General features: G+C 32.5%; 1 protein-coding gene across 9 annotated transcripts in view; it reads left to right on the top strand.

The window, feature by feature from the left end:
* LOC118188395 (semaphorin-1A-like) overlaps window positions 1–26,312 on the top strand; it is a 905,788-nt gene that overhangs the window by 776,114 nt on the left and 103,362 nt on the right. For all 9 annotated transcript variants that reach the window (XM_035358817.2, XM_085818328.1, XM_085818327.1 and 6 more), the window contains 2 exons: window positions 9,424–9,512; window positions 24,909–25,050. In XM_035358817.2, coding sequence (XP_035214708.1) covers window positions 9,424–9,512; window positions 24,909–25,050 — 231 coding nt within the window. The remainder of the gene's footprint in view (window positions 1–9,423; window positions 9,513–24,908; window positions 25,051–26,312) is intronic.

Here is a 26,312-nt window from a genome sequence, read left to right on the forward strand (position 1 = left end):
GATTGCTTTTTCAAAGACAGAAATGCATGAATATAGTATTATATGCCTGGGTATTTATAAGAACAATCTATAATAATAAATGTATATATCCATGCTCAAGTCAGACCAATATGAAATAATATAAATGGAATACATGTGATTTGGGGAAGTTGAAGTAATAATATGTATAAATAATAAAAATAATAAATATGTATTTTAAGTATGCTAATAAAATATGTATTTTACCATGTAACCCCTCTGACGCGCCCTTTTCTTTGACGAATATAAGCTGTTCTCTGAATACTAACTAAGACTATCCCGCCCGTCGTCAGGCAATACATAAAGCATGATTCAGTGCCCCACAATACGTAAATCTTATCATTTAGTTAATAAGAAGTTTAGGATTCTTTAATTATATTTTTTCCTGTTACCGTGTTTTGGATGTATACCGAACTGTTACTTTCCTTCTGCAATAAGTAGACCATATTTTTAAGAAAGAACCTCTATTTTACTAGAATGAAACATCAAGCAAGCTACGTATATTAGCAAAAATGTACCCTAATCTCTAACATTTTTCTAGAAATGAAATCAGATAACTGTATGTAAATATCTAGACTGTTTTCATAGTTATTCATATATTTCACGGAATCGTTTCTTCTAAAACTTTCAACTTTAAAAATAGCAACAGTGAAATTTTAGAAAATAATAGGACTGCGAGCTGCTAAATGTAAGGAACGTGCTCTTTGTTAACCAAGCTAATTATTTCCACAGTCGAAGTAAAAAAAGTCATATTTCTTATTTGAATTACAAAGAACGTGATTTTCTTAGAGTTTCTCAACTCTTTTTTTTTAACAGAACTTCAAACATTTCTTTCTATTACATTGTTAGTTTTGACTTTTTAACTAAAAGAGGAGTTCCATTTTACTTTAAGCGCTTAAATTGTTTATTTACGTTCATTCTCTGTATATAAGCTCATATGTTTCATGTCAGAAAAATACATTTTACAGGCAGAATACACGAACTTGTTAAAAATATATGTTTCTTCAATTAAACTTATCTCTTAGTTAAAAAGTCAAATACATCAATCTTATTTTTCGATGTTACGATATCATATTTAGTTTCTGAGAGGATAATGAAGGTACAAAATTTATGTAAATTTAAAATAGCTTAAATTAAGATTTGAATATCACAGGAAGAGAATGGAAAATTTCATCTAACTTCATTTTTTTATAAATTCTTTGTTTACGATTTAGATGAATTAAACCATGTGCACTCGTTTTACCATTTTTATAAGCATCATGTGTGCGAATTTAAATTAAAACATATTATGTGCACAATTGATTGTCTCAAAATATGCCCGACTGATAATGCAGAATATATCGATAGGGCACCACTGAAATAATCAACAAGCACATTAATGACATCTTATTATAGCTATTATATAATTACAGAGACATTATGTGCACATCAATTCTGCACATAACAACTATGAGAATTTTATTTCTCAAGCAAATGTTTATAAATTGATTCAGAGAAAGTATCTGCTCGTTTTTCAGTTGAAGTAACCTTTGTTGCTGAGGGTTATTTTTAAGCATTATTATTCATCGTACCTTAAAAGTTAAATGTCTGCATGGAACCCATTAGAGTTGAGTTGAAACGTTTTGAAAGTTGGTTGATTTATACAAATGTTTTTGGTCACAGATTATGCATTCAAAATAAATAAATAATATATAGCATTTATCAAAGCTGCTAATTTTCTTCAGTGATTAGAAGCTCGGGCGAATAGCCTCTTAAAATTATATATACACATGAATGCAACTAATGTCATTTCACAGGTGCAGCTAGTAGGTTATAATAATAGCGTTAAAGAACTGCGTTTATTGCTTTTTAATCGCTTAGCTTCTGAATCATGATTGATAGATTAAATTTGAAAGAAAAATTGAATATCATCCCTTTGTCTAAAAGCAACAAACTAGTGCATGAAAGGTAAGAATATTTTACATCGGGCACTTGCAGACTTTTCGATCGCTGAGTTTTTACTATTACTAAATTTGAAAGACAAATAGCTAAGTTTCCTAAGTTACAAAACATCTCTTGTAAACCGCTGAGTTTTGTGATTAAAGTCGAAACTTAAATGTCTTACTCTTAACCGAGTAGCAGTACATTGCTTTTAAATTGCCAAAAAGGTTCATTAAAAAGTAAAATTTTATTAAATTCGCGCAAAATTTAATATAAATAAAAGTCTGTTTAGTTTGTATTTCCATCGATGAAATAGCTGAAGTTCATATCATACAATGAGATATTTTAAGACTATGGTCCACATTGAACCGATTATTATTCGTCTTACTTTGAAAGTAATAATAGTAAGGATGTACAAGTTTGCAATATTTTGAGAAGTATTCGAATCTGGTACTTAGATCTGAAGCGCGAAATATGGTTGAAGATTAGTTTCAAGATTTGCACAAACCTCCAGGTGGTAAATAACTAAACTGAAAAGCAATAAAATGTAGGTATTGCGTTCTGTCAAACATATTATGTACTTTAAGACTCATTTGAAGCGCTTATTGGAGTCTAGCACAAAGCGATGAAGCGAGAAATGCGGTTGACGAATTTACTGACTAGCTGCAAGATTCTCAAATAGTTCCGATTTCTAGTAAAACTTAAAACGAGACGCATCTATTCATACTTTCTATTAATCGCAATAAGTAATTTAAGGCTAAAGATTTTGCTTCCTACAGTTAGTTACAGAAGATGAAAATAGGTCGCTCAGAAGGTAAATGGGTAATATTTTTGAACGTCCTCCCTTCTGCCTCGAACATTAATTAAAATGCCTTCTAATCAACAGCTGTTAATTATTAGAGAGAGAAAGGGGGCGGAGAGAAAGAGTTTTCGAGGCACCAAGAATAACCCGCAGCGAAGTTATTAATCACATGACCACCTGAATATGATTAACGGCGTCATTTTATTGGCGATCGCTGTTGTTTCCAGCGCCTGGGCGATCATCCATCAATGTTTAGCTTGGCGCTCTTGGCGACGACGTACAACGTATTATTTTGCTCCAAAAATGTTCGATATATCGTCAAAGACAACGGCTTTCGCACCGTCCGATAATTGAGCAGTGATATCTTTGCTGTCTAACACTAATGAAATGATGTAAAAACTCGCCTTCGGGATTGTCATTCATCAAACTTTACAATCCGTTGTAGCGGGCGTCTCATTTTATGTCTTTCTTTGCCGTTATCCTGGCTCTCTTGTTTGGTGTTAAAATGTCGATTGAAGTTTATTTTGGGGTATTTATTAAAAAGTTTTATCGAACTGCATAAACTTTGTAACGGGTTACCAATGTCACAAAAATTAATTTATGAAGTATTGCGTTGCGTCTCTCTGCATAATTTTCGACTTGCTTTTGTTATAAATTTTTATCTCTGTCTATTTCTCCTCTGGATGTGAATTATATTTTTTTAATGTCTGATGAGTTCCATATGTTAGATAAGCTAATAAAAAAGTACCAATAATGACTTCTAGCTCTTTACGCAAATTTTCTGTAAACTGTCTAACATCTCATAATTACTTTTCCATAGTGAAAATGATAAGCACGTACTATATGTCACTGAGAGCCAATTTTTGAACATAGCCATTTTAAGATGTCTGCTAAGTTTATCGTAAGGTTTCAACAGTTATCTGTAATTAAAGCTACTTTCCTGTCCCTCCTAATTTCAGCTTACAATTTCCTACCAGAATGTGGTTTTAGAATCGCGGTTAATACAAATGGGTAATAGCGGTATTTAAGTCGAAGTTCCATTGAATTCGTTAGAGAGCTAGATATTCTGACTAGCGCATGTTTGCCTTTTGGCTACATTATCTTTAAGCTATTACTACGCTCGGCCGCATCTCAGGCTCTTGATAGCTTCGCCAGCTTAATTGACATTTAGAGACTATCTACTTAGGAATTCTCGATAGCTTCGGCTGTATCTTTTAGTTAAACTTTAAATAAGTTTCATTTTTTATTAGTTCGAGTTCAAGCCCAAGGAGGCTTTGCTGTACGTCCTGAGAAAGGGACCATTTGTGGACTTCGTATTTTGAGAAATAAATGGTAATTAACCCTTCTTAAGTTCTACGTATTTGTTTCTGAATTTAAACGAATATTTGCTTACCTGTTCACGAGGTTCCTACATACTTAGCTGTTAGATAAAAGGTTAGAACTCCACGTGTCTATTGGTTTCGTGGACCACACAATATGTTTTCGATGGCCATTTAGGAAGATCATGCTGATACAGTATTTATTCTAAACATATTACGTGTCTGCATGCATATTTCTAACCGTATATATAAAATACTTCACTTAAAACAATCACAATGGATTTTTATTTAGGGAACACAAAAAGTAATCTTTGTTTCAATGCCAAACACTTACCATCTTTAAATCTTACCATTACCACTTACCATTTTACAACTGATTACCATCTTTAAATCTTCAAAAATTAATAATGCAGTATTTAATTATGCAGATTAATAATGCAGTGCAGTAATTAATAATGCAAAGTTACCGTGCTTATTATCAATATTTTTCAATAGTAACGAGATTATTAATAAAATGTCTACTGTTTGAAAAGTAGTTTAATAGTTATTTGCAATTATCAGTGCCGTAGTTATTTTTATTTGCGCATAAAAATGGCGAAAGAAGCGCGGTAATACTAAATGTTTCTAAAATGAGCTGTTTGAAAAAATGTTACTGATACAAAAATGTATAACATGGGATAAGATGGAAATTTGCTTATCAGCCATTTCATATATGCATCTCCTGTAAGTATACATACCATATCACAATAATAACCAATCTCATGTCACGTATTTCACTTCAAGTAATATGGAATGCATTGATGCAACAACTCACTTCTAAATTCCTCAGAGGGTGGTGAGTATGGACGCATTGACAGGGTCAATAAATTTTATAAATCTCACCACAGACCATAGAATTTAATGCAGCGCGTCACTTGCCCGTAAGTTAGCAGTTGACCGCCACTAATATATGTTTAATCTGTATCTTATTTCTTTTGTACCTCAATGTTAGTCACTGCAGAAGATCAAACTGCGCCTTCATTTACACTTACGTTACTATCATACAAATAATGATAAAATAATAAGAAAATTATGCATGTTTTCTTTTTTACAATCAATACACAGTGTATAAGGTATTTCTATCGCCTTCCTAGCGTGCCTTCGTGGTGTAGTGGCCTGCACGCTGAGCGCGGAATTGAGAGGTCCGCGGTTCGATTCTCGGCGAAGGCACTGCATATTTATCATCTCTCCTGCTTCCCAAAAAATACCTTATGTCTCAAAACGTAGCGCCTGAACTAAAAGGGTGGTGGATGATGATTCTCCTCACCCAGGATTTAGCGATTGGGTCCACTAAAAACGCCAGTCGCCCTCTAAAAAAGGGAATATATAAGGTATTTCTCCCATCTTCGTGATGTAGTGGTTTGCACGCTCAGCGCGTAATTTAGAGGTTCGCGGTTCGATTTCCGGCAAGGGCGTTGCATATTTTTCATCTCTTCTGCTTCCAAAATACCTAATGTCTCTACAAATATTGAATTAGATACATTAAACTCGGATATGCTTGATGATGAAATTATATGGATCCGTACGTTGCACTGAATGACAGAAATGATTTTATTTACTTTTTTGAATGGTTAGTTGCGTTAAATCATGTTCAAGATCGTATTTACAACGCCATACTCTCTATATTCTGAACATGAAACTCCCAAACACCTTTTCTACAAATGCTTTATGAACTGATGTAAAAGCTCGTATATTGAAAACATCTATGTCATATTTAAACCAGGAGGAGGAAACATTTCCTTTGTGTTGTTGATGAGATAAGTGTGCCTAGTCTTCTAACATCCAAATAATATATGGCTGTGATCATGCATTCTTGGAAGAAAATGAGCACAGAACCCAAGTACTTAGTACAGGTTTACCTTGGTTTAACATAAATATCATACCTGATATGTAACATAATATATGAGGTGAAAGATTCTAAAAGACATTTTGGACTAAATCATAAATTATAAACTAGATATTTCAAATTAATTCTTATATATTCAGTTATTTTTCTGAATCATCTGCAGCTGCCTATTAAATTATTATTATATATGAGTACAGTTTAGATCCTGTCTATTGTGTAAGTGCTTGTCCAATATATTAATTTCGTGTATATTTAATATGGAACACACGGTTTAGTATTTTTAAAGGAAATGTGTATTCTATAAATTTTTTAAGGCAAAAGAGTTGATTTTCCAGAGTGCTTGTTTTGAGATCAAGCGCACCCAAGGTAAAAAAGCAAAAATTTCTAATTCGAACTGTTTAAGTGAGAATCGTGTTTTGGGCACATTGAACAGCATATATATGAATCATTTTTTCCCTTAAAAATTGCTATACGAAGTCATACTCTGTAGACAAACAGTCTTCATATGTTGCCTATCTTTCTGGTTTTCCTATCGCTTCCTTTCAATAAAGCCTCAAATCTAAGGTTATTTAAAGGCAATCATGAAAGTTTCTGATTGAATAAATCTATTGCTATCATGCTGTAAGCGGTCATGTACATATAATTCCATGAACTAAATATAATATTTATGTACTGAAATGCTAAATAATGCACACAAATTTGTGACAAAATACATAGGAATTATGCAAAAATCTAAAGCAACGAGAAAATAATACAAAGATTGCTTCTAATTTAAAGCAAGACGTACTAATGTTATTCATATATACTAATACATAACGTACACATGTACATACAGTGGAGAATGTAGCATACTGATGTTCACCAGTGTTTATATTTCAACAGTGTTTAAAGGCTTGTTTTCATATTTCCTCCTACACGTTTTTAATATTTACTTTTGCTTCTTTTAGTTTAACTTTTTTTCCACTTCTTTATTTGTTATTTACTTTTTTTAATTTAATATTGTTGACAAAATACTATTGTTGAAACGTTTTTTTATTTAATTGCATGGTTCTTCTAGTGCAGCTATTTCATTGAGAGGATAGTATTTTCAAGTTTGAATAGTAGTTTTACAATTTAAGATCCTAATTCAACATTATAAAATTCTTTATTTCATACAACCTCTGAAAAAATACCTAATGTTGATTTTTAATTAATTTAGCGTATTAGATTTTTTGCATTATAAGCGAGGATAAAATATGAACCTCTCATGGTCATGGTACAATTTTAAATTATTCGTGGTACTTGACAAAAAATCTGCTGCTGACGGCTATCGATACGTTATGGGTGTCCAGAATAATAAAACTGCTTATCAGTTTCAGTTTATGAAGGAATTTAAAATTGAAGGTTTCGAATATTCAATTTGTTCAGGACGCTGGATATATCTCCCCTTCTTTCTCTACTTCCCCTGCTGGTTGCATCAGCAAACCAGCGATAACGACGTATAAATTAAATTCATAGTGCCTACCACCCGATAAAATTTTCATACTCTTTCCCTTTCGAGGTGCAACAAAACAGCTTCCACCTCCACCACCACCACCTATACCCGGGGCCCATCACGCGCAAGACAAGCCCAAATGTTACCTGCACGCGTCATAAAGTTATTGGAAAACTTTTAAATAGCTCGCAGCTGTTGCAAACCGGCGATGCTGTCTGGATAATGGTTCAGGTTACGGCCACACTCGAGGTTTTCCTTGTCCAATGAATCCAGAAGCAAGGCTCTTCTATCTTTCTCTTGCATAATAAACAGGTCGTTAATAAAGATGAGTTTGGAATTTCTCCAAGATTTTTTTTTCTTCCCAACCTTTCTTCTTCTGGGGTATGTTTTGCAAGAAGCTGTGTTTTAATTGCTTTAAGTGGTCTGTCGAAGAGATAGAATTTAAAGAAGGTTGTTAGGAGGCTTCAGCGCTGTGAAAATAACTTACACGTGTTGCGGGTTAAGTCGTTCATCTCTTTATAGGCTTAGTTAATTATTTATTCGTCTTTTTTTTGTCAACGAGAAAATTCTCACTTATTTATCCAACATTAAGATGACATTTATTGTCATCTTAAATGTTGGATGTGCCAGATGTGCAGTTTAATTCAAAGCAAAAAATTACTGAAACCTGGAATAGATGTAGCGAGTATTATAGTGATTACGAGATTATTCCTTTAAAAATTCTGTAACTAATATACAATTTGTAACCTAAGAAATTTTGAAACTATTTATAAAGTTGGAATTCGTAACTGAAAAGATACTATGTTTTAAAATATGAATATTTTTTCCTGTGATTAAAGCGTTAAGTAAAAGCATGCAAGTTTAAACTTTAGAGGAAGATAAAAATGAATATTTAAATTACGCTGAGATATTTTTTCAGACTTTCTCGAAATGAATACAACCATACTAAAATAATGTAAGTCCGTGGTTAAATTTTAGTTAATTATGAATATGCCTTTGCTATAATATTTTCCAAAAACTTTTTAATTGTTATCTAAATATACGATAAATATCTAAATATCTAAATATAATCGTATAATTACTTTTGGACTTGGAAGAACAACGTTCATGGGAAGGATCCCGAGAGAAATTTATTTATGCCAAAAAATAAAAGAGTAAATATAGTAGAAAATGTCGAATAAAAAGTACTTCGGCAAAGAAATATAACAAACATGCAGGGTTTTAGAGTTTTTATTTCCGTCACACATGCACAAGAATTAAGTAATAGTAGTTTTTATTACAGAAAGTGCATACATAACTTTTAAAGAATTTACAGAAAATAAAATTTATTTCATTGAAACAGAGATGGGCATTTGTTTGCATGTCCCTACGAATATTTAATGACATTTTACATCATTTATGAAATTTTGAAATTGAAGATATCAAAAATTACGTAACTTTAAAAATAATAAGTTATTTACGTAATTAAGGGGATGTGAAAAATTATAAAGTATCTTTTATATTGTAGGAATCAGAAAAAAGAAGAAATTTCTGAATTATAAAAATAAAAATATCATTCGAATCTAAATAATCAAGATTATTTTCTGTTTATTTTTATTTATTTCTAATTCTTTTATCCAAGTAGATCACTTTAGAGGCAATCACATAAGAAAATAGCTGTTAGATAAATGATTTGTGAATTTTAGGAAACATTCAACAGTATATTCACGCTGATTTTATTGCGCAGTTCTATGAACTGAAAAGCAGCTAATATGAGTCCTTCTTCAGCAAGGAGAAAAACCATTAGTGTAGTCATTTCGCTACCTAACGGGTAGTTAATGTAATAAATAATGTGAATAATGCCTGTAATAAATTTTCTTTTTTAATATTAATGTTTCCATATTTTAAACATTGTTTTAATCTTGTTTAATGATATGTTTTCAAACTCAAATATTTTTTAATTTATCCATATTTATAGTTCTATTTTCTAGTAATTATAACATTGTATTTTTTTGCTTCTTCTCAGCTCCGAGTTTTGTGAGTTCTATCCATCATGAAGATTACGTATATTTCTTTTTTCGAGAAACGGCGGTGGAGTACATCAATTGCGGGAAGGTATGTTTGAAAATACGTTTAGTTTTCCATACTTCTTTTTTGCAACTGTCGTATGATTTTGATATTTGCGTACGTTTATGAGCTGCTCTTCAGTATAATACATAAATTTAAGCACTCACAAATGTTCTAAATTTAAGTTTTATACAAAAGCGTCCTTTCGACGTATCCCTACTCAGGAATAGTATACATATAGTTGATGTATTAGATTTAGAATATTAGTTTTAGGTGAGAAATGAATGAAGTTGGTTTATTAATTTCTTGAAGTATGTACTAAGAAGCATCACCTAACAGAACAGGTCTGTGACTGCTTTAATTACGTGACACGGTTTTGTAACAATAGCATATATTTAAGAAACATTATATGAACCCCGTAAAAAAGAGTATCAATGAGCAAATGGTATCATATAGCCGAATTATTGAAGGTGGGATAAAGAATCAACTCTCGTATGACAAAAATTACGTGAGATATTAGAGTTTTTAAAAAGCTATACAAAAATACTGCTAAAATCAGCTACTTATTTAGGTTTTAAAACACAGACTCCGAGAACATATGAAACGCTCCTAGGTTTTACTTCAGGAAAGCATAAATGTGTAAATAAAAACTTTTAAAATTCTCAATTTGTAGAAGAGTTAAACTTTTAAAATGTTTACGGCATTTTTACGTAGGTTAACAGTGATTTGAGTCAGTTAATTGTGACTGTTTATATTTTTCTACGGTATATAAAACTGGAGGTTTTAAAAGATGATTTTAGTATAATAAACGTTTTAGTAAAAATTGAAATTTTGTATATATTTTAGTGACTGATCTTAAGTTGCCAAAACTGACATCTTTTGAAATTCCTCTTTGATTTATTTCTTAAACTGAAACAATGGGATTATAAATAATCTTCGAGAGAAATTTAATTGCAGTTTTGCTGTCTGCATAATCTACCATTTAACATGTATCGTTGAGCACTGCGCTTTGCAAAAGTCCGATTCCAGGAGAGAAGTCAAAATCTACATGGACCGTTCTTTGATCGCATGATTCTGATCGTTCCTTTATTCATATAAGGGAATATAAACTGGCTTCCTTCATGAAGTCGTCCTCGAAAGTATTCTTTATAAATATCGGAACCTTCGATTCTTTATTAAGAACAAAACTTTCGATATAGTTTGAAAAGTCATAAGTTTGTTGGAATGTAATGAAGTGGTAATTTTTCTTTTGCGTGGTCAGTTCTGCGTGATCCCAAAAATTATCTACACTATTAAATCATTTTGTATCTCTTAAGCAGTAGTCGCAAAACATATCCTAAGAGCATTTGCTACCTGTTTGCCTGCGTAACGTATCTGTATCAGGATTTAGGTAGATAGTGCACGCACAGTTACGTTCTGTTAGGTATCGCCATTAATCACTGCCATTGTGAATATTGCTTTGTCTTTGATAAATCGGGCGGATAATTTGAAATAGCTATCTTTGGGGGTTCCGGATGATGGAGCGAGCAATAACTGTGAACCTCTGTGAGCGCAATTTATCATACTTTCCAGGAGAACAAACTTTTGTTCTTGTATTTCATAAAATAACTAATGAGAAAAATGGATTGGCCTGCCAGAGCAATAACAACAGTGAGCAGAAAAATTGCCCTATTTTATTGTCCTGTTAGAACTGGGTAATGGCTACATTATGTTTATCCAGATCATTATACAAATCAACGCAGTAAGTAAGTGTTTTGGAAAAGAGTAAAGCTGTTATTTTCTTACGCATTTCCGTATTCGTATGTATTTGACAGTATGGACATATTCCTGAATCCTTTTTTTAATATCGGCTGAGGTTTAGGTAATGGTAATTTTATATAAATCAAGTTTCAGTTACAATATAAATAGAAAAAATTACGCAAGACGAAGAGAAAGAACTGTGGGGTCGACGCTGTCATCTAAGCAATGTGTATCAATACTTAAAAATGTTTAACAGTGCTTTTACTAGAAACATTGTGCACAGTATATGTTTCGACTAATATCACGAGGTAACTTATTTTGCTGTTACTCTTTGCATAAAGTGTGAGTTATTTTGCGTAATAAAACAATAAAATAATTGGTTCATCTTCATTTAGTCTTTATTTATTAGCCCAAACGGGCTATTAGTCTCGAAACACGATTTTGCGTTGTTCCGGCTTTCATTCGAGACTTTTGCCATTCGGCAAAACGTAAGATATTATGTAATAGTTAATATTTCTGTTATTAATTACCAAACTAAATTGTTTGCAAGCAACAGATACGTTCTTAAAAAAATTATTTGTTTAACTTTTTAATCTGACTGATTTAAATAAAAATGCATTTAATTCATGCTGGACTTAGTTAAAAGCAGTAAATATTTTACAGATACTACTACATATTTTTTCACTTTTCAAATATAGATAAGATATATAACGTTTCCATATTACATGGCTGTCGATAATCTCTACTGAGAAATCATAATAAACTTTAAAAGAGCCCTTTTGGGCAATGGTTAAAATTTGAACCTTTTGGGATTTTTTTTCATATTATTTTTTAATTTTGTTTAATGCTTGTTTAATCTTAACTTCAATTCTCAACATTTGTATACAAAAGTTGAATTTATTCGATACTTTTAAACTCTCCCATTCTCATTTCAATGGCATTCGTACAATTCGATTCATTAGAGAATAGGAAGCTTACTAAGTTGAAACGTATCTTTTTATTACAGAATCTTGGAGAAGAATTTGGGACATTAAATTCATATAATGAGTCGTTAAAAATGCAGTAGAATATCGTATCCGGATTAATTAGGGTATAACCTTTTCATATAACAATTTTCCGTGATAACTCGTCATAAATACGCCTTATCAAAATTAAATGATAATGCCAAAAATATTCTTACTAATTAAAATTTTGGAACCCATGTGTAATTATTTATATTAATTATCTGGAACTACATGTGAAGTAGGATATCTGCGCATTGGTTAGCACATGAAATAATGCATGTTTGGGGAATGACAACATGCTGTGCAATGGATGCATGTTGGTTTTCTATAAAGCATTTTTAATATTATTTGTTAAATTATTATCATTATTTAAAGTTAATATTGTTTCCGAGAGTGATCAGTATTCATTAGTTATGACTGAACAGATAATTTAAGCTAAGAGCGAAGTGGCGATTAATTTCTAGTCTCGAAGAAACGCAAAAACACAAACGGAGGTTGTCCATGATGTAAATTTCCCTTAATGTCACATCAAAAGGTTAAAATCGCTTTTAAGCAATGATTCAGTTAGTAGATTGCCTGATGAAGGGCGAAGAAGAAAAACAGTTGCACTTGAAGATCGTTTTCTGTGTTGACTTGATAAAATCGTATTGGTGTATTTAATTATGGCAAAGCACACGAGGGCTATCTGCCTAAGGGGAGGGATGCCTTCGTGGAGGACTTTCTAAGGGAAACTGGCTCGTATACACGTTACACATGGGGAAAACCACAAAAATGCCCATGCAGCCAGCCCCTTCGCGGGATTCGAACCTCCAAACGAACTACCAGTGTTCAGCGACTTTACCGCTCGGCCGCTGGTGGGCCTTGATAAAATCGTGAAACGAATATCAGAGAGTTGGTTCTATACCTTCATAATGCCACAGAAATTCGAATTAGCCGTTCTGATGCTTCCCGAAGTAAAATTTGTGCGAAAAATATAATTATTTTCCTAATAAAATATGTATTTATCAATAAAAAGTTGAAAGATGACTAGATTTACAAATAGTAAAAATTAATCGATAAAAAGAAAGTTACTTTTTTTTTATCAACGTTTTGATTTTGTAAGCGAAATATGATTAAACTGGATTTTATAGAACTGCACCCTGTCTTTAATATATTTTCCCCTTTAGTATTCGCCTAGTAAATATTCTAAAAATAAAATAAGATGAATGCTAATATTCGTTTTTCTTAACTAACTATAGAGGCCCGGTGGCGCAGTGGCTAGCGCATCGCGCAGCAGCACCATAGGTCCGGGGCTCGATCCCCATCCTGGGCAAGGTCCACTCGGCCTTTCATTTCTTGATTTCCATCTCTTGGGTCGATAAAATGAATACCAAGTTCGCTTAGGGACTAAACACGGGGGTCCTCCGACAAGCTGACCACTTGTTCAAAGCATATGCTCACGCACCCTGGTGCCCACGGTCAAGAAAGCAGATTTCGGGCACTGCAGGCCTTGGCCCACTAGGGCTGTTACGCCAATAAGTTTAGTTTTCTTAGTTTTTAACTAACTATAGTGAATAAATTTTTGGTGGCTAATTAAAAATTTTGTACTATAAGAAGTAAAATTTTCAACATCATTAGGTCGAAATTCCTTTCCTTTAAATCTAAATTAAAAAAATAATTGTGGCACCATCTATCGAGCAAAGTATAGGAGGGAACAAAAGAGCAAAAGTTACAAAATAAAGATTTGGAATATTTTTGAAAAATAAGACTGGAATTAAAATAGTTGGCTAAAGTTGTAAAATGGTTATTTATATCGAAGGCTTCAAGGAAATTTCATTCATCAGCTAAAGAAACTTTTGCACCGATATTGCTCAGAATGTTAACAGGATACTAACTTATTAGAGCTGATCTGCATGACTCATAATTAACAGATATTTCTTAGTTTGCGAAAGACTTTGAACTTTCTCTGCAGAACCCTTAAATGAACATATGAACAAAACAGGTTCCTTCAGATTACATTTCTTGGTATAAAATCAAGGTTTCATTTTCCATAAAATTGATGGCTCTGCTTTATAAAGTATTTAAAATTGTTTCGTATTCATTAAGTTACTTCTTAAAGAGCTGAATGAAGTTTCTGTCGTTTACTCAAAACGATAGGATTTAATGAACAGCATACCCATGAAACGCGACTTACCCCTACCATTTTCTCCAATTAAGCTTTATACGATCTTGATGCAGGCATTCATATCTTGAAGTTTACCCAAGCTTCAATTATTTAGATTTCGTATGCTGCATTTCGCTCGATTCATTGATGCGGGAAAAGGAGTAACTACAAAAGCGGAATAATTTTTATATTTCGCTTTTAAGCAAGCATAAATGGAACTATGATCGATTGAGACAAATAATTCTATTTCCTACTATGCAGAGCAATATTTTTAATTTAAAATTTGCTTGGTATAGCATGAGATTCACTAAGGCGCAGATTTCGATAGTTGCCTAATATCATCTCTTTGCATAAATAAAATCATCCAGCTTTATAGGCTTGAAATTAATTAATTGTTTTTACAAATTTACTAGTTCCGTATATTTTGACTGAAAATTTCTATAATATTATAGAAACATTTTAAATTCGTGATTGCATTCCTGGTGCAAGTGCGTTTTCTAAAATTTTCGATTTAAGTTTATTTTTGGGAAAGTAAGCAGATTTATTTCCTCTGTGCCAGCCTGTTATCTTTAACGTTATCAACAACAAATTGCTTCTTGACTCGCACTACTTTTCGAACAGCTGTAGGTAATTCTAAGTCTCAAAACCGAAATTTAATTACTTGAGAAACAAATTGTTTATAATATTCATTCGTTAAAAATTTATTTAACTAATTCTACAAAGCACCATTTATTAACGAACTTTTATCAGTCAAAAATTAATTTCATTTTATCAATGCTTATAACGAATGCTATGTAATGAAAATTTTGCATTTGATATTTACGGAAGGCTTTGTGACACATGAAATTCCTATGATTTTTTAGCATTTAATGTGTGTAGTGTGATCGGGTACTTTCTTGAAGTACAAGGTGTTCAGCAAGCGTTTTTTTTTTTTTTTTTGTTTTGTTTTCAGAGTGATTTTTAACTCTTTATATTGTTTTCGGAGTTTCTCCATGTTCTCTGAGCCCAAACCCTCCTTCACACCAATTAAACATTGATTGTATAGCAATTCTCAACAACATGCCTCTTGCTAACACGAATGTCCGGTGTTTACTTTTAATCTCTTATGAGCAAACATCTTTAATTTCGATTGGGCATACGTGTCTTAATAGTAGTCAAAGGGTTAAACATCATATGTAGAAATAACATCGAGGTATAGGAACTCACTAAACGATGTATATTGTAGACTATATTAACGCGGAATTATATTAACCATATACAAAATTAAGGTGATTAAATATTTGAGACATTCTAAAGTTATAAATTTTGTGGGAAATTTAGTTAAACTGACCTGACAACATAACCGCTAAACACAGATCTATGTAACTGGTTTGGCAACTGTTTTTATTTTTAGCACAAGCACATTTCCAATTTAAAATCAAATAATTGTTTTTTGGGGTTACTACTGGTTATTTTACAAGCTAATAAATAATGCAAATCAAACCGTTGGCTTATACAAAATATAAGATGAGAAGATTGAGAGGTAACAGTTGATAAGATTCAACTGGTAAGACAAAGTAATATACTAACTTTAAAATTAAAACACCTGAGTCGGATATGATATAGCTGAATTCTTATTTACTAAGGCATAACAACTAACTACTGGTATCAGTTCACATTTAGAGCAGAAAATGTACTCTTTCATTATAGCAGGGAAGCAGTGAAAAATTGTATAGGTTTTTACTCTACGTTTCAACGATGACTCTACGTGTAACGATTAAACTCTACGTTTCAACGATGCTACTTGTCGTTAAATTTGAGTAAAAATTTTAGTCTAAACGAGTATTTGTACAAGAGCTAAGAAGAATAAGATTAACTCAAATTATTTAAGTATTCATAAATTTTGGAAATAACTGTCACAATGTTAATGTACTTCTACAAACCAGAAGTTAAAACCGCACATTTAATGGAGTTCTGGCCTTATTTCACTTCTGACAAAAGCAAAGCAAAGCAGTCCAGTAGCAATATTGATGTCATTTTAAGGTACACTACAGCCATGGGAAGGAAAGCAGTCGTATAAATAGCACTGGTATCTCGCTGCTTTCTTCCGTACAGAAATACCAGCGGCTGAGCGGTAAATATGATGAAATTTGGTAGTTCTGATATAGGTTCAAATTCAAGCAAACGGTCTGGCTACATGGGCGTTTTCATGGCTTTCCCAATGTGTAACGCGTATACGACCTAGTTTCTCTTAATAATCCACAAAGGCATCTATGCCTTTAGGCAGATAGCCGTAATGTGCATTCCCATAATAAACGAAAAGAAACCAAACCAATCCTTCTTCAGATGCAGTTTTGATACTGTCCGGTAAGAAACTCAGTAAGGCTTCAGTCGTCAAATCTTCCGTATGTATCGAACATGGGAAACACGAAGAAGAAGCCACCTTATCACTGCTTCATCTTTAAAATTATGAAAAATATATCTTGATATCAAACAGTACTTTAAATTTAAAAAAAATGTAATCCGCTAATAATGTTCTGCTCTGCATTAACTTTGAGTGAAATGTTTGTTTCATGAAATTCATTTTGTTATTTAAAGTCATTGCATTCCTTCATTTGTTTCTGTAACATTGGTTGTGGTTGCCTGGAATCTTATATTCTAATATTGTCTTGGAAAATTTCTTCCTGTTTCTGTCTTGGATCACTCGAGGGGAAGAATGCATAGGTCTGGGGACGTGGGGACGAGGGTAGAAAGAGGGATCGAGAGAAGCGGGCTTGGTGTTTGAAGTTTATGTGGCGAAAATGTTTCCGCAACATTTGCCGGAGGGTTCGGATCTCATCAACGAGATCTGAGTAATGAGATCGGGCGACCTTTGTAAAGCGTCAAGACGAAGATATTCTTGGAAAATATATCCTTCGCTGGTTAGGACAATTTTTTTTTATTAACGCGTTGAGTAACGATGTGTAGGGATGCGTTGGAATCCCGACGATAGGAATGGCTTTAAGGGAACTACAAATATTGCTTATCATACTTTCTTCGAGACTTCTAGATGTATTTTCTCTTCAAAACAGTCTTTAAGTCTTTCTCTTCGTAAAAAGGAATTTGCGAATTTTCCTCAGGAGATTGCTCTGATCTTATTGCACAGTTATCCACAAGAAGTCTTTAAAATCTCAAAATATTTCACTGGTTCTATTTATAATCTAGCATAACGGAATGAAGTCGGCATTTTTTTTTTACTTCTGCAAATGTCTCGGTAGAAGAGATTAAAGTATATGGTTTCAATGTTGCTGATTATTTAAAATTCTGATCATAATTAATCTTTAATGGCGTTTAAATTAAATTATTTTCCCTACTCCTCCATCTTCAGTTTCTTTAGAATGGAAATTTCTATAATTTTTAGATTGCTGGTATCATTTATATAGATGGACGGGTGAGAAGGATTAAAGACCGAGACCTTTACTTCCCCAGACATTTTATCTGTCATCACCATGTTTTAAATGATTTATTAACATTACTTGCGTTTTTCCATTCAATAGTAGTTTGAAAATTATAGTCAATTCCTACGCAACGTTTCTCTTGAAATTTCTGGCTATTTTATAAATCTTCTTCTTATATAATTTCTAGGAGTCAAATTTCAAATTCATTTTTCAAATTCATTTTCTGCACCATTAATTTTAGTCGTATATATCCAAAAGTATAAGGTTATCATACTCTGATTCATTACTCTGTTAACTGTATTGTTAAAGTTAAATTTTGTTGTAAAATAAAATGTATGTAGTTATTTAATTCTTATTCTTTTTGAACTATCACTTTTCAAAGTAAGAGGGAAAAAACTGAACATACACAACACTAGCCGAATTATTATGCAGAACTGTATTGCGTTGTAGAGCATTAATAATCAAATTAAGTGTTATTTATTACGTATAGCTCATTGTGTATGTACACTATTTTCTGTTTCTTCTGTGTTGAATAAGAGCCAGTTTTCCTTAGAAATTTCTTCACATACCTATCCCTCCCATTAGGCAGATAGCCCTAATGTGCTTTGCCATATTCGAATAACATAAACTGTTTCTGTTACGTTTAATTGTCATTTCCTACAATTACGGATTTAAACAATTAGAATAGATTTCTAAAGATAAGATAAAAAAAGACAGCACATTTTATTTTATGGAAAATCAATGAATCAGAATATTTTTATTGTTGAGTTTTCTATTAAAATTAAATAAGCGCAGCTATGATTTGTTTGCTGTGTTGCAATTATGCCTATTTATTTACATAGTGGTTATGAATGATAGTTCTGCAGAGGAATTAAAAGTATGGAAACAAAATTCATAATATGCGTTATTTTTAATCAAATATTCTGCACGGAAGCGGTGGCGCCATCTAAAGGTAACACAGTGCTTTCAATCGTGATTGAACGAACCTGGCATCTGGCTTTCCATGCTAAGACACTGAGGCCCCAGGCAGCAACAGCAGCCAGTCCACCGGTGTCAAGTCTTGATGAAGATTAATCGTTCGCCTCTATCGATATCGGAGATGTCGGCACAAACAAAGAAGGAAAGGAAAAACAATTGCTAGAGTTAAAAGAGAAGTCATGTCTGGTGCCGCGCGAGGAATAACATGCTGCACGAAGTATCACAGCTGCTTCTCTGCAGCTGCGGAAGCTTTAAGTTTAGCAGTTTTGCTGCCCACTTCATTGCTTGCTGTACCGCTCTTTAGTTTGCTTTTCTTTTTTAAGTTTGTTTCTTTTGTTAGTTTAAATGGAGCTGTATAAATCGTCTTAAATTTTGTTTGTGTTGATGTTTGTTCTCGAAAAGCATTAACGTTTTCTGTAAGCTGAAAAGTGGAAACATTGTGACAGACTGATACGGAGATCGTTGTCTGAACGAAGAAAAGCCAGTAAACGTTAAATAAAACCAAAATTACGTATTTTCCAAAAGAAATGTTCTGCTTTTATCGTATATGTGAGTAAATGAAGTTGTTTTTCTTCGTGCGTAAATTTCGATTTATCTTTGATTAACGAGTACGTAACTTATCTTCCTATCGTAGTAGCCAAATCCAGACACTGAGAGCTCTTTCATTAATTTTGTAAGCATAAGATGAAGCTACTATTTGTTTCAACGTGTTAATCGTCACATCAAGCGTATATGCTTTACTCTTATAATTTCTTCAAGCACGATACCATCTTTCACTTTTTACACAGTCCTCCATGTACGCTGATACACTCTGTAGCATGACGGTGCATGTAAATTTGCATTACCTTTAAAATGATTATCATTTCATGAATATATGCTGAAAATATCGCAATGGGGAAAACGTTCCTTTTAGTTAATTTCCTGTTGCACCAGTATTTTAACTTACGTATTTACTTTGCAGCATTTTTTATGTAACATTAGATTGAAATCATTATCATGGCGATATAAAATGATACTATATTTAGACGACCCAAGGCAATTGATGTATTTTGCTCCAACCTTTCTTAACAAAATATATTCTAATAAATTCCGGACTGCTTTAAAAACTATTCTACCATGATCCGCGTTAAGCAAATTTCAACAATTTTTTGCCAGTCACTTTGAAGGAAAACACTGTGATAAAAGTGTCATCCATATAGAGCCTCACACTGCTGCTTGGTGAATAAAACTAATTAATAGATGCTACATAAGGAAAGTAATGAATACTTGCATAAGACAACTAATCATTCAGTTTCCTTAACCAAATTATTAGTAATAATATACAAAAGCACTTAGTAATAATATGCAAAGGAATTAGTGATCTGCACGCCATAGATTGCAGAGTATCAATCGGGTATTATCTATCACTGATACTAATTGAAAATTAAAAGACAGTTTAAAACATGACTTAAGATGTCTTCTGGAGTAGTATTTCTCAATTAGGGTTTCCCTCAACCCTTGTACTCCAAGAAAATTGTAGAGATTTTATGTTAAATGATGTATGCATGAGCTAATTATATGTTTGGTTAACTATATATATTGTTTATGTATATCCCTGGGGCATGAATATAATTTCAAAGGCTCTGTAATGATAAATAGGTAGGGAAATGTTGTTAGAAAGAATCAGTTCCCTGTAAATTATTCTTGCGTGGCTGAATGAATTGTATGACGAACTGAAATTATTCTTGTATTACTATTAGCTGTGCAAAGTAAATTTTTATAGTGCATGAAAAGAAATAAATAAATTAAACGGGAAGATAGTTTTGAATTCACTAGCTGAGTCTACTGAGTTATTTTCTCCCTCCTTTCTGCGTGTCTTCGTAGTGTAAGTGTAAGCACGTCCGAAGCTGATCGGGAGGTCCAGAATTCCAATCCCGGCGAGGATAATGCACATCTTTCACGGCTACTTCATCGATAAACGTATTGGCTGTACAAGTGGTGGCCGAACTAAAAGGTGGTGGATGATAATTCGTCATTACCAGGATTTGGCGACTGGGTCCCTTCATTCCAGTCGCTTTTTAAAAGGGAAGTGTATAAGGTATTTTCTCTCTCCTTTCCACGTGCCTTCTTGGTATAATTAGAAGCACGTCCGCACGTAATCGTGAGGTCCAGATTTCGAATCTCAGTAAGGACACTGCATATTTTTCACGCCTCCTCCATCGATAAACTTAATGATTCTACAACGTTTTCCATGATGTGAATGATTTTTCAGTTAATGAAAAATCAGCAAAAATTTTCAAATCTGATTTGTAAATGAAAATCTAAAATCTGAAATGATCTAATTTAACAAGTTGAATTTTAGAAAAAGTATCAAAATATTTTCAAGAAGAGTTTTCCTTACTTTTTAAAATATATATACTGCAGTTTAGAATGAAATAAAAGAGTTAAATTAAAATTTACGTTAACATTTAGAATTATTATTGGAGAAGTTGAACAACAAGAATCAGTGTTATATTTGTAAATTTTGCAGTACTAGTTGCGATAAATTCAAATATAGAGCCATCTTCCTCAGCTGCCAAAGTGAAAAAAAAACTAGTCCTGCAAAATTTACAAATATAGCGCCGAGTCTTGTTGTTTGACTTCTCCAATAATTATTACTCGGCATGTTATTTTAACCTAAATTATTTATAATTATGTTTAGAATATTACTCAAGGGATGGTGCCCACGTTCTCCGTCACTAAACTAAACTAAACTCTATTTAGAATATTACGTTATATATTTAGAATATTGTACTGATATTTAGAACGAAATAAAAGATTTTTTGCTTAGCCATGTTTTTGGTTCAGTAAACTGTTTCAAAAGTATGCAGTTGATGTCAATAATAGGATGCACATTTTATTTTAATTATGTTTGTAATTGATGTGTTACGTTGTTTTATGGAAAACTTCGTATTCGTACTTAGTGTTGCTTGTATATTAATGAAGGAGGGGAAATATTTGTCACATAAAATACAGTAGACAGCTAAATATATCAGAAGAGGAAAAATTTTTTTGTGTGAAAGAATAAGCAGCAAATAATCGTAAAAGCCGCATGTCAGATATCTATATTTATGACTACCAACATGTCGATAGCATTCATAAATATTTCACTTTAGCTAGAAACTCTATATATTCATTTTTTGGGGGGGAAATTTTATATTATTTTCCTTATTCTTAAACCTCCTAGCATTTCAGTCCGGTCTCTGTATCATCGTAATAGGTACTGTAGTTGAACAACTGTAATTATTTTCATATGCATCTGTAACCTTCCAATAATTTCGAGAAGTACTAGACATTTGCCGGCGGCCGCGTGAAGACTATAAGGCCGGAGAGAGCATCTGCTCTCAGTTGTTAGTTCAGCATGAGTTCGGAGTACTGAGGTATATCCGGGTTAACTTTACTCTCTAGATACGCTTTGCATTGTGTTGTGTTTAACGTTCTTAGTAATTTGAAGTGTAACTACTGATTGTACTGTGAAGAATTGTACGACTATTTTTGCATAAAATTCCAGAATTCTGAAGTGTTTCTTTTGATAAAATAAATTTTATCAACCTAATCATTGGACCCGTGTGCTTTCAATCTATCACGAAACCGTACGCACGCAGCAATATCAAATGTATTTTCAGACAATTTATGTGTCTAAAAAGTAATACGTGTATTGTATCTACACTTGATACTAGTTCTACATTCAAATGTAATACCTTATTCTCGTTGTAATTCTGCGTGCATCAGTTGGTAAAACTAATGCTAACCTTAAAGAATTTCTTAATATAATCTAGTTTATATATTTTATTTCTAAATTGTACAGTTTCTGAATATACGTACGAACAATATATGTTATGCCTACTTAGCTGTATTTCTAAGAAATTATAATCAAGCAGTAATGCAACAGATGAGAAACAACAATGCAGTAGTACACCGAAGCCTTAATTCATCATCGAGATTGCTTAATAATATATCCTCAAAGTAATCTGTCTCTAGCACTAGTATTCATTTCAACCTTCTACCAGCATAATTTCTATCCCAAGTAATAGGATGGCTGTATTCTGAGTGATAGCAATAATGCTTGTGATAAATGATTTTTGGACTCGCCCACCAATCAGCCACATGAATATTCAACACGAAAGTACTAGAAGGTGCAAGCAGTTTCTGACGACTACCACGATTTCAGAAAATTGACTAATATCTTGGTTGTTAAACTGACGTTTTAACTCTAAAGTCACATATAAATCATGGACGAGAATGTTATGCTTGAGATATAAAAATATCATTCCATTGTGATTATATTTTAAGTTATTCTCTTTGGGGTTAATTTATTACTTGGCTAAAAGATTTAAAAGAGTCGATAAGAAGGTGGTTTTTATTTAATCAAAATTTGGTTAATTTCATACTACGCTTGTACCACATATGAATATCTTTACGTAAATACAAAGCCATCTTAGACCCTACGAGTTAGGCCCGATCATTATACACTGAATAATTGCTGTGCATTAAAAGTGTAACTGATAGAAAATATTACATCATTTGATTGACAAAAAAAAATGGAAATGTGTAGACAATTAATAGCACGCGTAGTACGCATTAATATTGCTGCGTTTAAGTATGCTTCATTAATCGTTAACAGAAGCAACTTGATGGCAAGAAAAACGTTATTAAGGTCACATTAAGGTGATTATTATTATTAACTTATTAAGGTAGTAAGTAAGGCTACTATACTAGAAGGTTTGCTCTTGTGGGACATCATTGACTCCTATTCTTCTCAAAAGAAAGTTTTCCATTTTGGTTTCTTTCTCCCACCTCGACCTTAGCGTTGAGAAGCGCTTAACTTTGTTTGTCTACTGATCTTAATAATAATATCCAATATGATAAGAGAGAAGAAATAGAAGATCGCTGCAATGCTACAAAATACTGTGCTAGAAATTTATCCTTTAATTGAAACAATTTACTTAATTTCAGTGGCAGATATGCACTACAAAAACACTGATGATAAAGGCGCTCAAACCACGTGGCGAAATTAATCAAAATCAGCCACCTAAAAATTCTAATTTAATCTTTCATTGAATTTAAGATGAAAAATGCTTGCTTGTTGCCAGCGCTTTCTGAGCCTCTTTATACAGGGTAAGACAAGAAGAATTTTCCCAATGTTTTGCTAAATTTTCCCTCCATCAAAATGATTTTACCTACATGAAATAAATTATGATATTGCAAAACAAGTAATGAAAAGTTGTATACATAAAATAAATAGAAAAAGCATATAAATAAAGCCATACTGTAAAAAGTGTGACTATATTTTAAGTTATTCAAACATACAAGTGTGCAAAATTTTCATCTGGTTTATATAAACTATATTGAGCTAGTTTAATATAATTTGTTATATTAACCGTTTTATATAAAATATGCGTTAATCTAGTGTTTTATTACCCAATTAATAATTTACTTTGACATTTGTCTATTGTTTTATAAATTCATTGCGGTAAGTATTACTTTATAAGGTATTTCTCCCATCTTTTTGGCGTGCCTTCGTGGTGTGGTGGTCTGCGCACTGGGTCGGTATTCCAGAGGTCCGCGGTTCGTTTCCTGGCAAAGGCTCTGTTAATTTTTCATCTTCTCTTGCTTCCAAAAAAAATACGTAATGTCTATACAGTGGCGCCCGAACTAAAAGGGTGGTGGATGATAAATTCTTCCCACCCACAGTTTGGCGATTGGTTCTCCTAAAAACTCCAGTCGTCCTTTAAAAGGGGAGTATATAAGGTATTTCTACCATCTATTTGGCATGCCTTCGTGGTGTGGTGGTCTGCACACTGGGTCGGTATTCCAGAGGTCCGCGACTCAATTACCGGCGAAGTCTTTGTTAATTTTTCATCTTCTCTTGCTTCCAGAACGAATACCTACAATGTTTCTACAACTTCAATAAGTATTTTTTTAAATATGTACACTCTTTGCAGAAATTTAACTATGTAGCTAACTAATTACTGATTTAGGAATAATGTACTTTGGGTTACACTTTAATAGAAGCAATAGCTTTACATAAGACCGAGTATGAAAATATATAAAAAACATTCTTCTTCTCCCTAAGTAATTTCTTGCGTTTTTAATACAAATTCCTCGTTGTTATGTAATACAGTGTCATTATTTTCTCTTGCAGACCGTATACTCCAGGGTAGCTCGAGTTTGTACTAAAGATAAAGGTGGACCTCACAAATTTCGGAACCGATGGACTTCTTTCTTGAAAGCGCGTCTCAACTGCTCTCTACCGGGAGAATTTCCCTTCTATTTTAACGAAATACGTAAGTGTAACTGCATTTTCCTAATTCAAACAATTTAGTTTAAATATATAATTCAAAAAACGTTTTTAATAAGAAAAATGCTTTGTAAGAAATTTCTAAAAGTACAGCTTTTGAAAACATCTATGTATAAGTGGTCATAGGTTATGTCTTTAAAAACCTTCAGATTCTAATTCTTGAGAAACTTGTAATGTATTATTAGTATCGACTGCCATGCAGTGATCAAACTAACAGAAAATTCAGATATCATATTAAAAATCTCTTGTCAGAAAAGGAAACATAAATGCATTTCTCACAGATAACCACTGCGTTTTTTATGGTCTTTTAACTTTGGTTTCTCTGAAAATATCTACGAGAAGATGTGACGTAGAAAATATGGTTTTTATTTATTTATTTATTATTGTTTTGTTACTGCTCTTGTAAAGAGCGTATACATGGGTACTTGTAAAGAGCGTATACAACTATGAATTTCAGGCTAGATTTTGTAATGTTATTCCAGCCTGACCTTCTCCATAGCTTTTGTTGTTCAAACTCATTTTACATTTAACTCTACTTCTTTCTAATATTTTGTATTTCTTTCTGTACGGAGCTTAATTTATATCTGGCCAGTATATGACAGAACTTCACAAGAAATCTGTGCCCTGGTAAATTTAATTTAGTAGTGGTGTAAAAATCATTATGCACATATGCCCCAAAAGATGGCGTTAATAGTGAAAGTATTAAGAATTTTTGTTCTGCTGTAACAAATCGCTCCTAGTGTGAAATATTACATTTAAAAATTTTCAGCTGTTATTTAACTTTTCTAGTTTTTTATTTTATCAGAGTGAAATCCAGGGAAGAGGCGAGATTATTTGCCGATGTCTGTATCAATACGTCCTCTCTTACCGAGATATTTAACTTCCCTCAAAAACAATTTATAAATCAAAACTGAAAAATCAGAATGTGTGATGAAGAAAATTAATTTAAACTGATATTACTTCGCTTAGAAGTAAGTTAAAATACACTTTTGCTTTGGATGTAATAAAAGCGAATTTTCTGGCTCCTGAAAAAAAAAGAGACATGTTTCTGGTTGTCCCCGAAATCGATAAAAGTTTAATGAAAATATATAAGACTAAAGTTAAATAATATTATCTTACTTAAGGTTTAGTTTGGGGAAAAATATTAAAGTTTTAAAATGTAGTGTGTTTCATGTTACAAAATAATTCCTGAAATTTCTTGAAAATATTTCTGAAATCTATCATAAATTCGAAATTCCAAGAAAAGAG

The sequence above is a fragment of the Stegodyphus dumicola genome, chromosome 6, assembly GCF_044657685.1.
Source record: "Stegodyphus dumicola isolate Sdum_Otavi_A_Nest chromosome 6, ASM4465768v1".
Lineage (NCBI taxonomy): Eukaryota > Metazoa > Arthropoda > Arachnida > Araneae > Eresidae > Stegodyphus > Stegodyphus dumicola.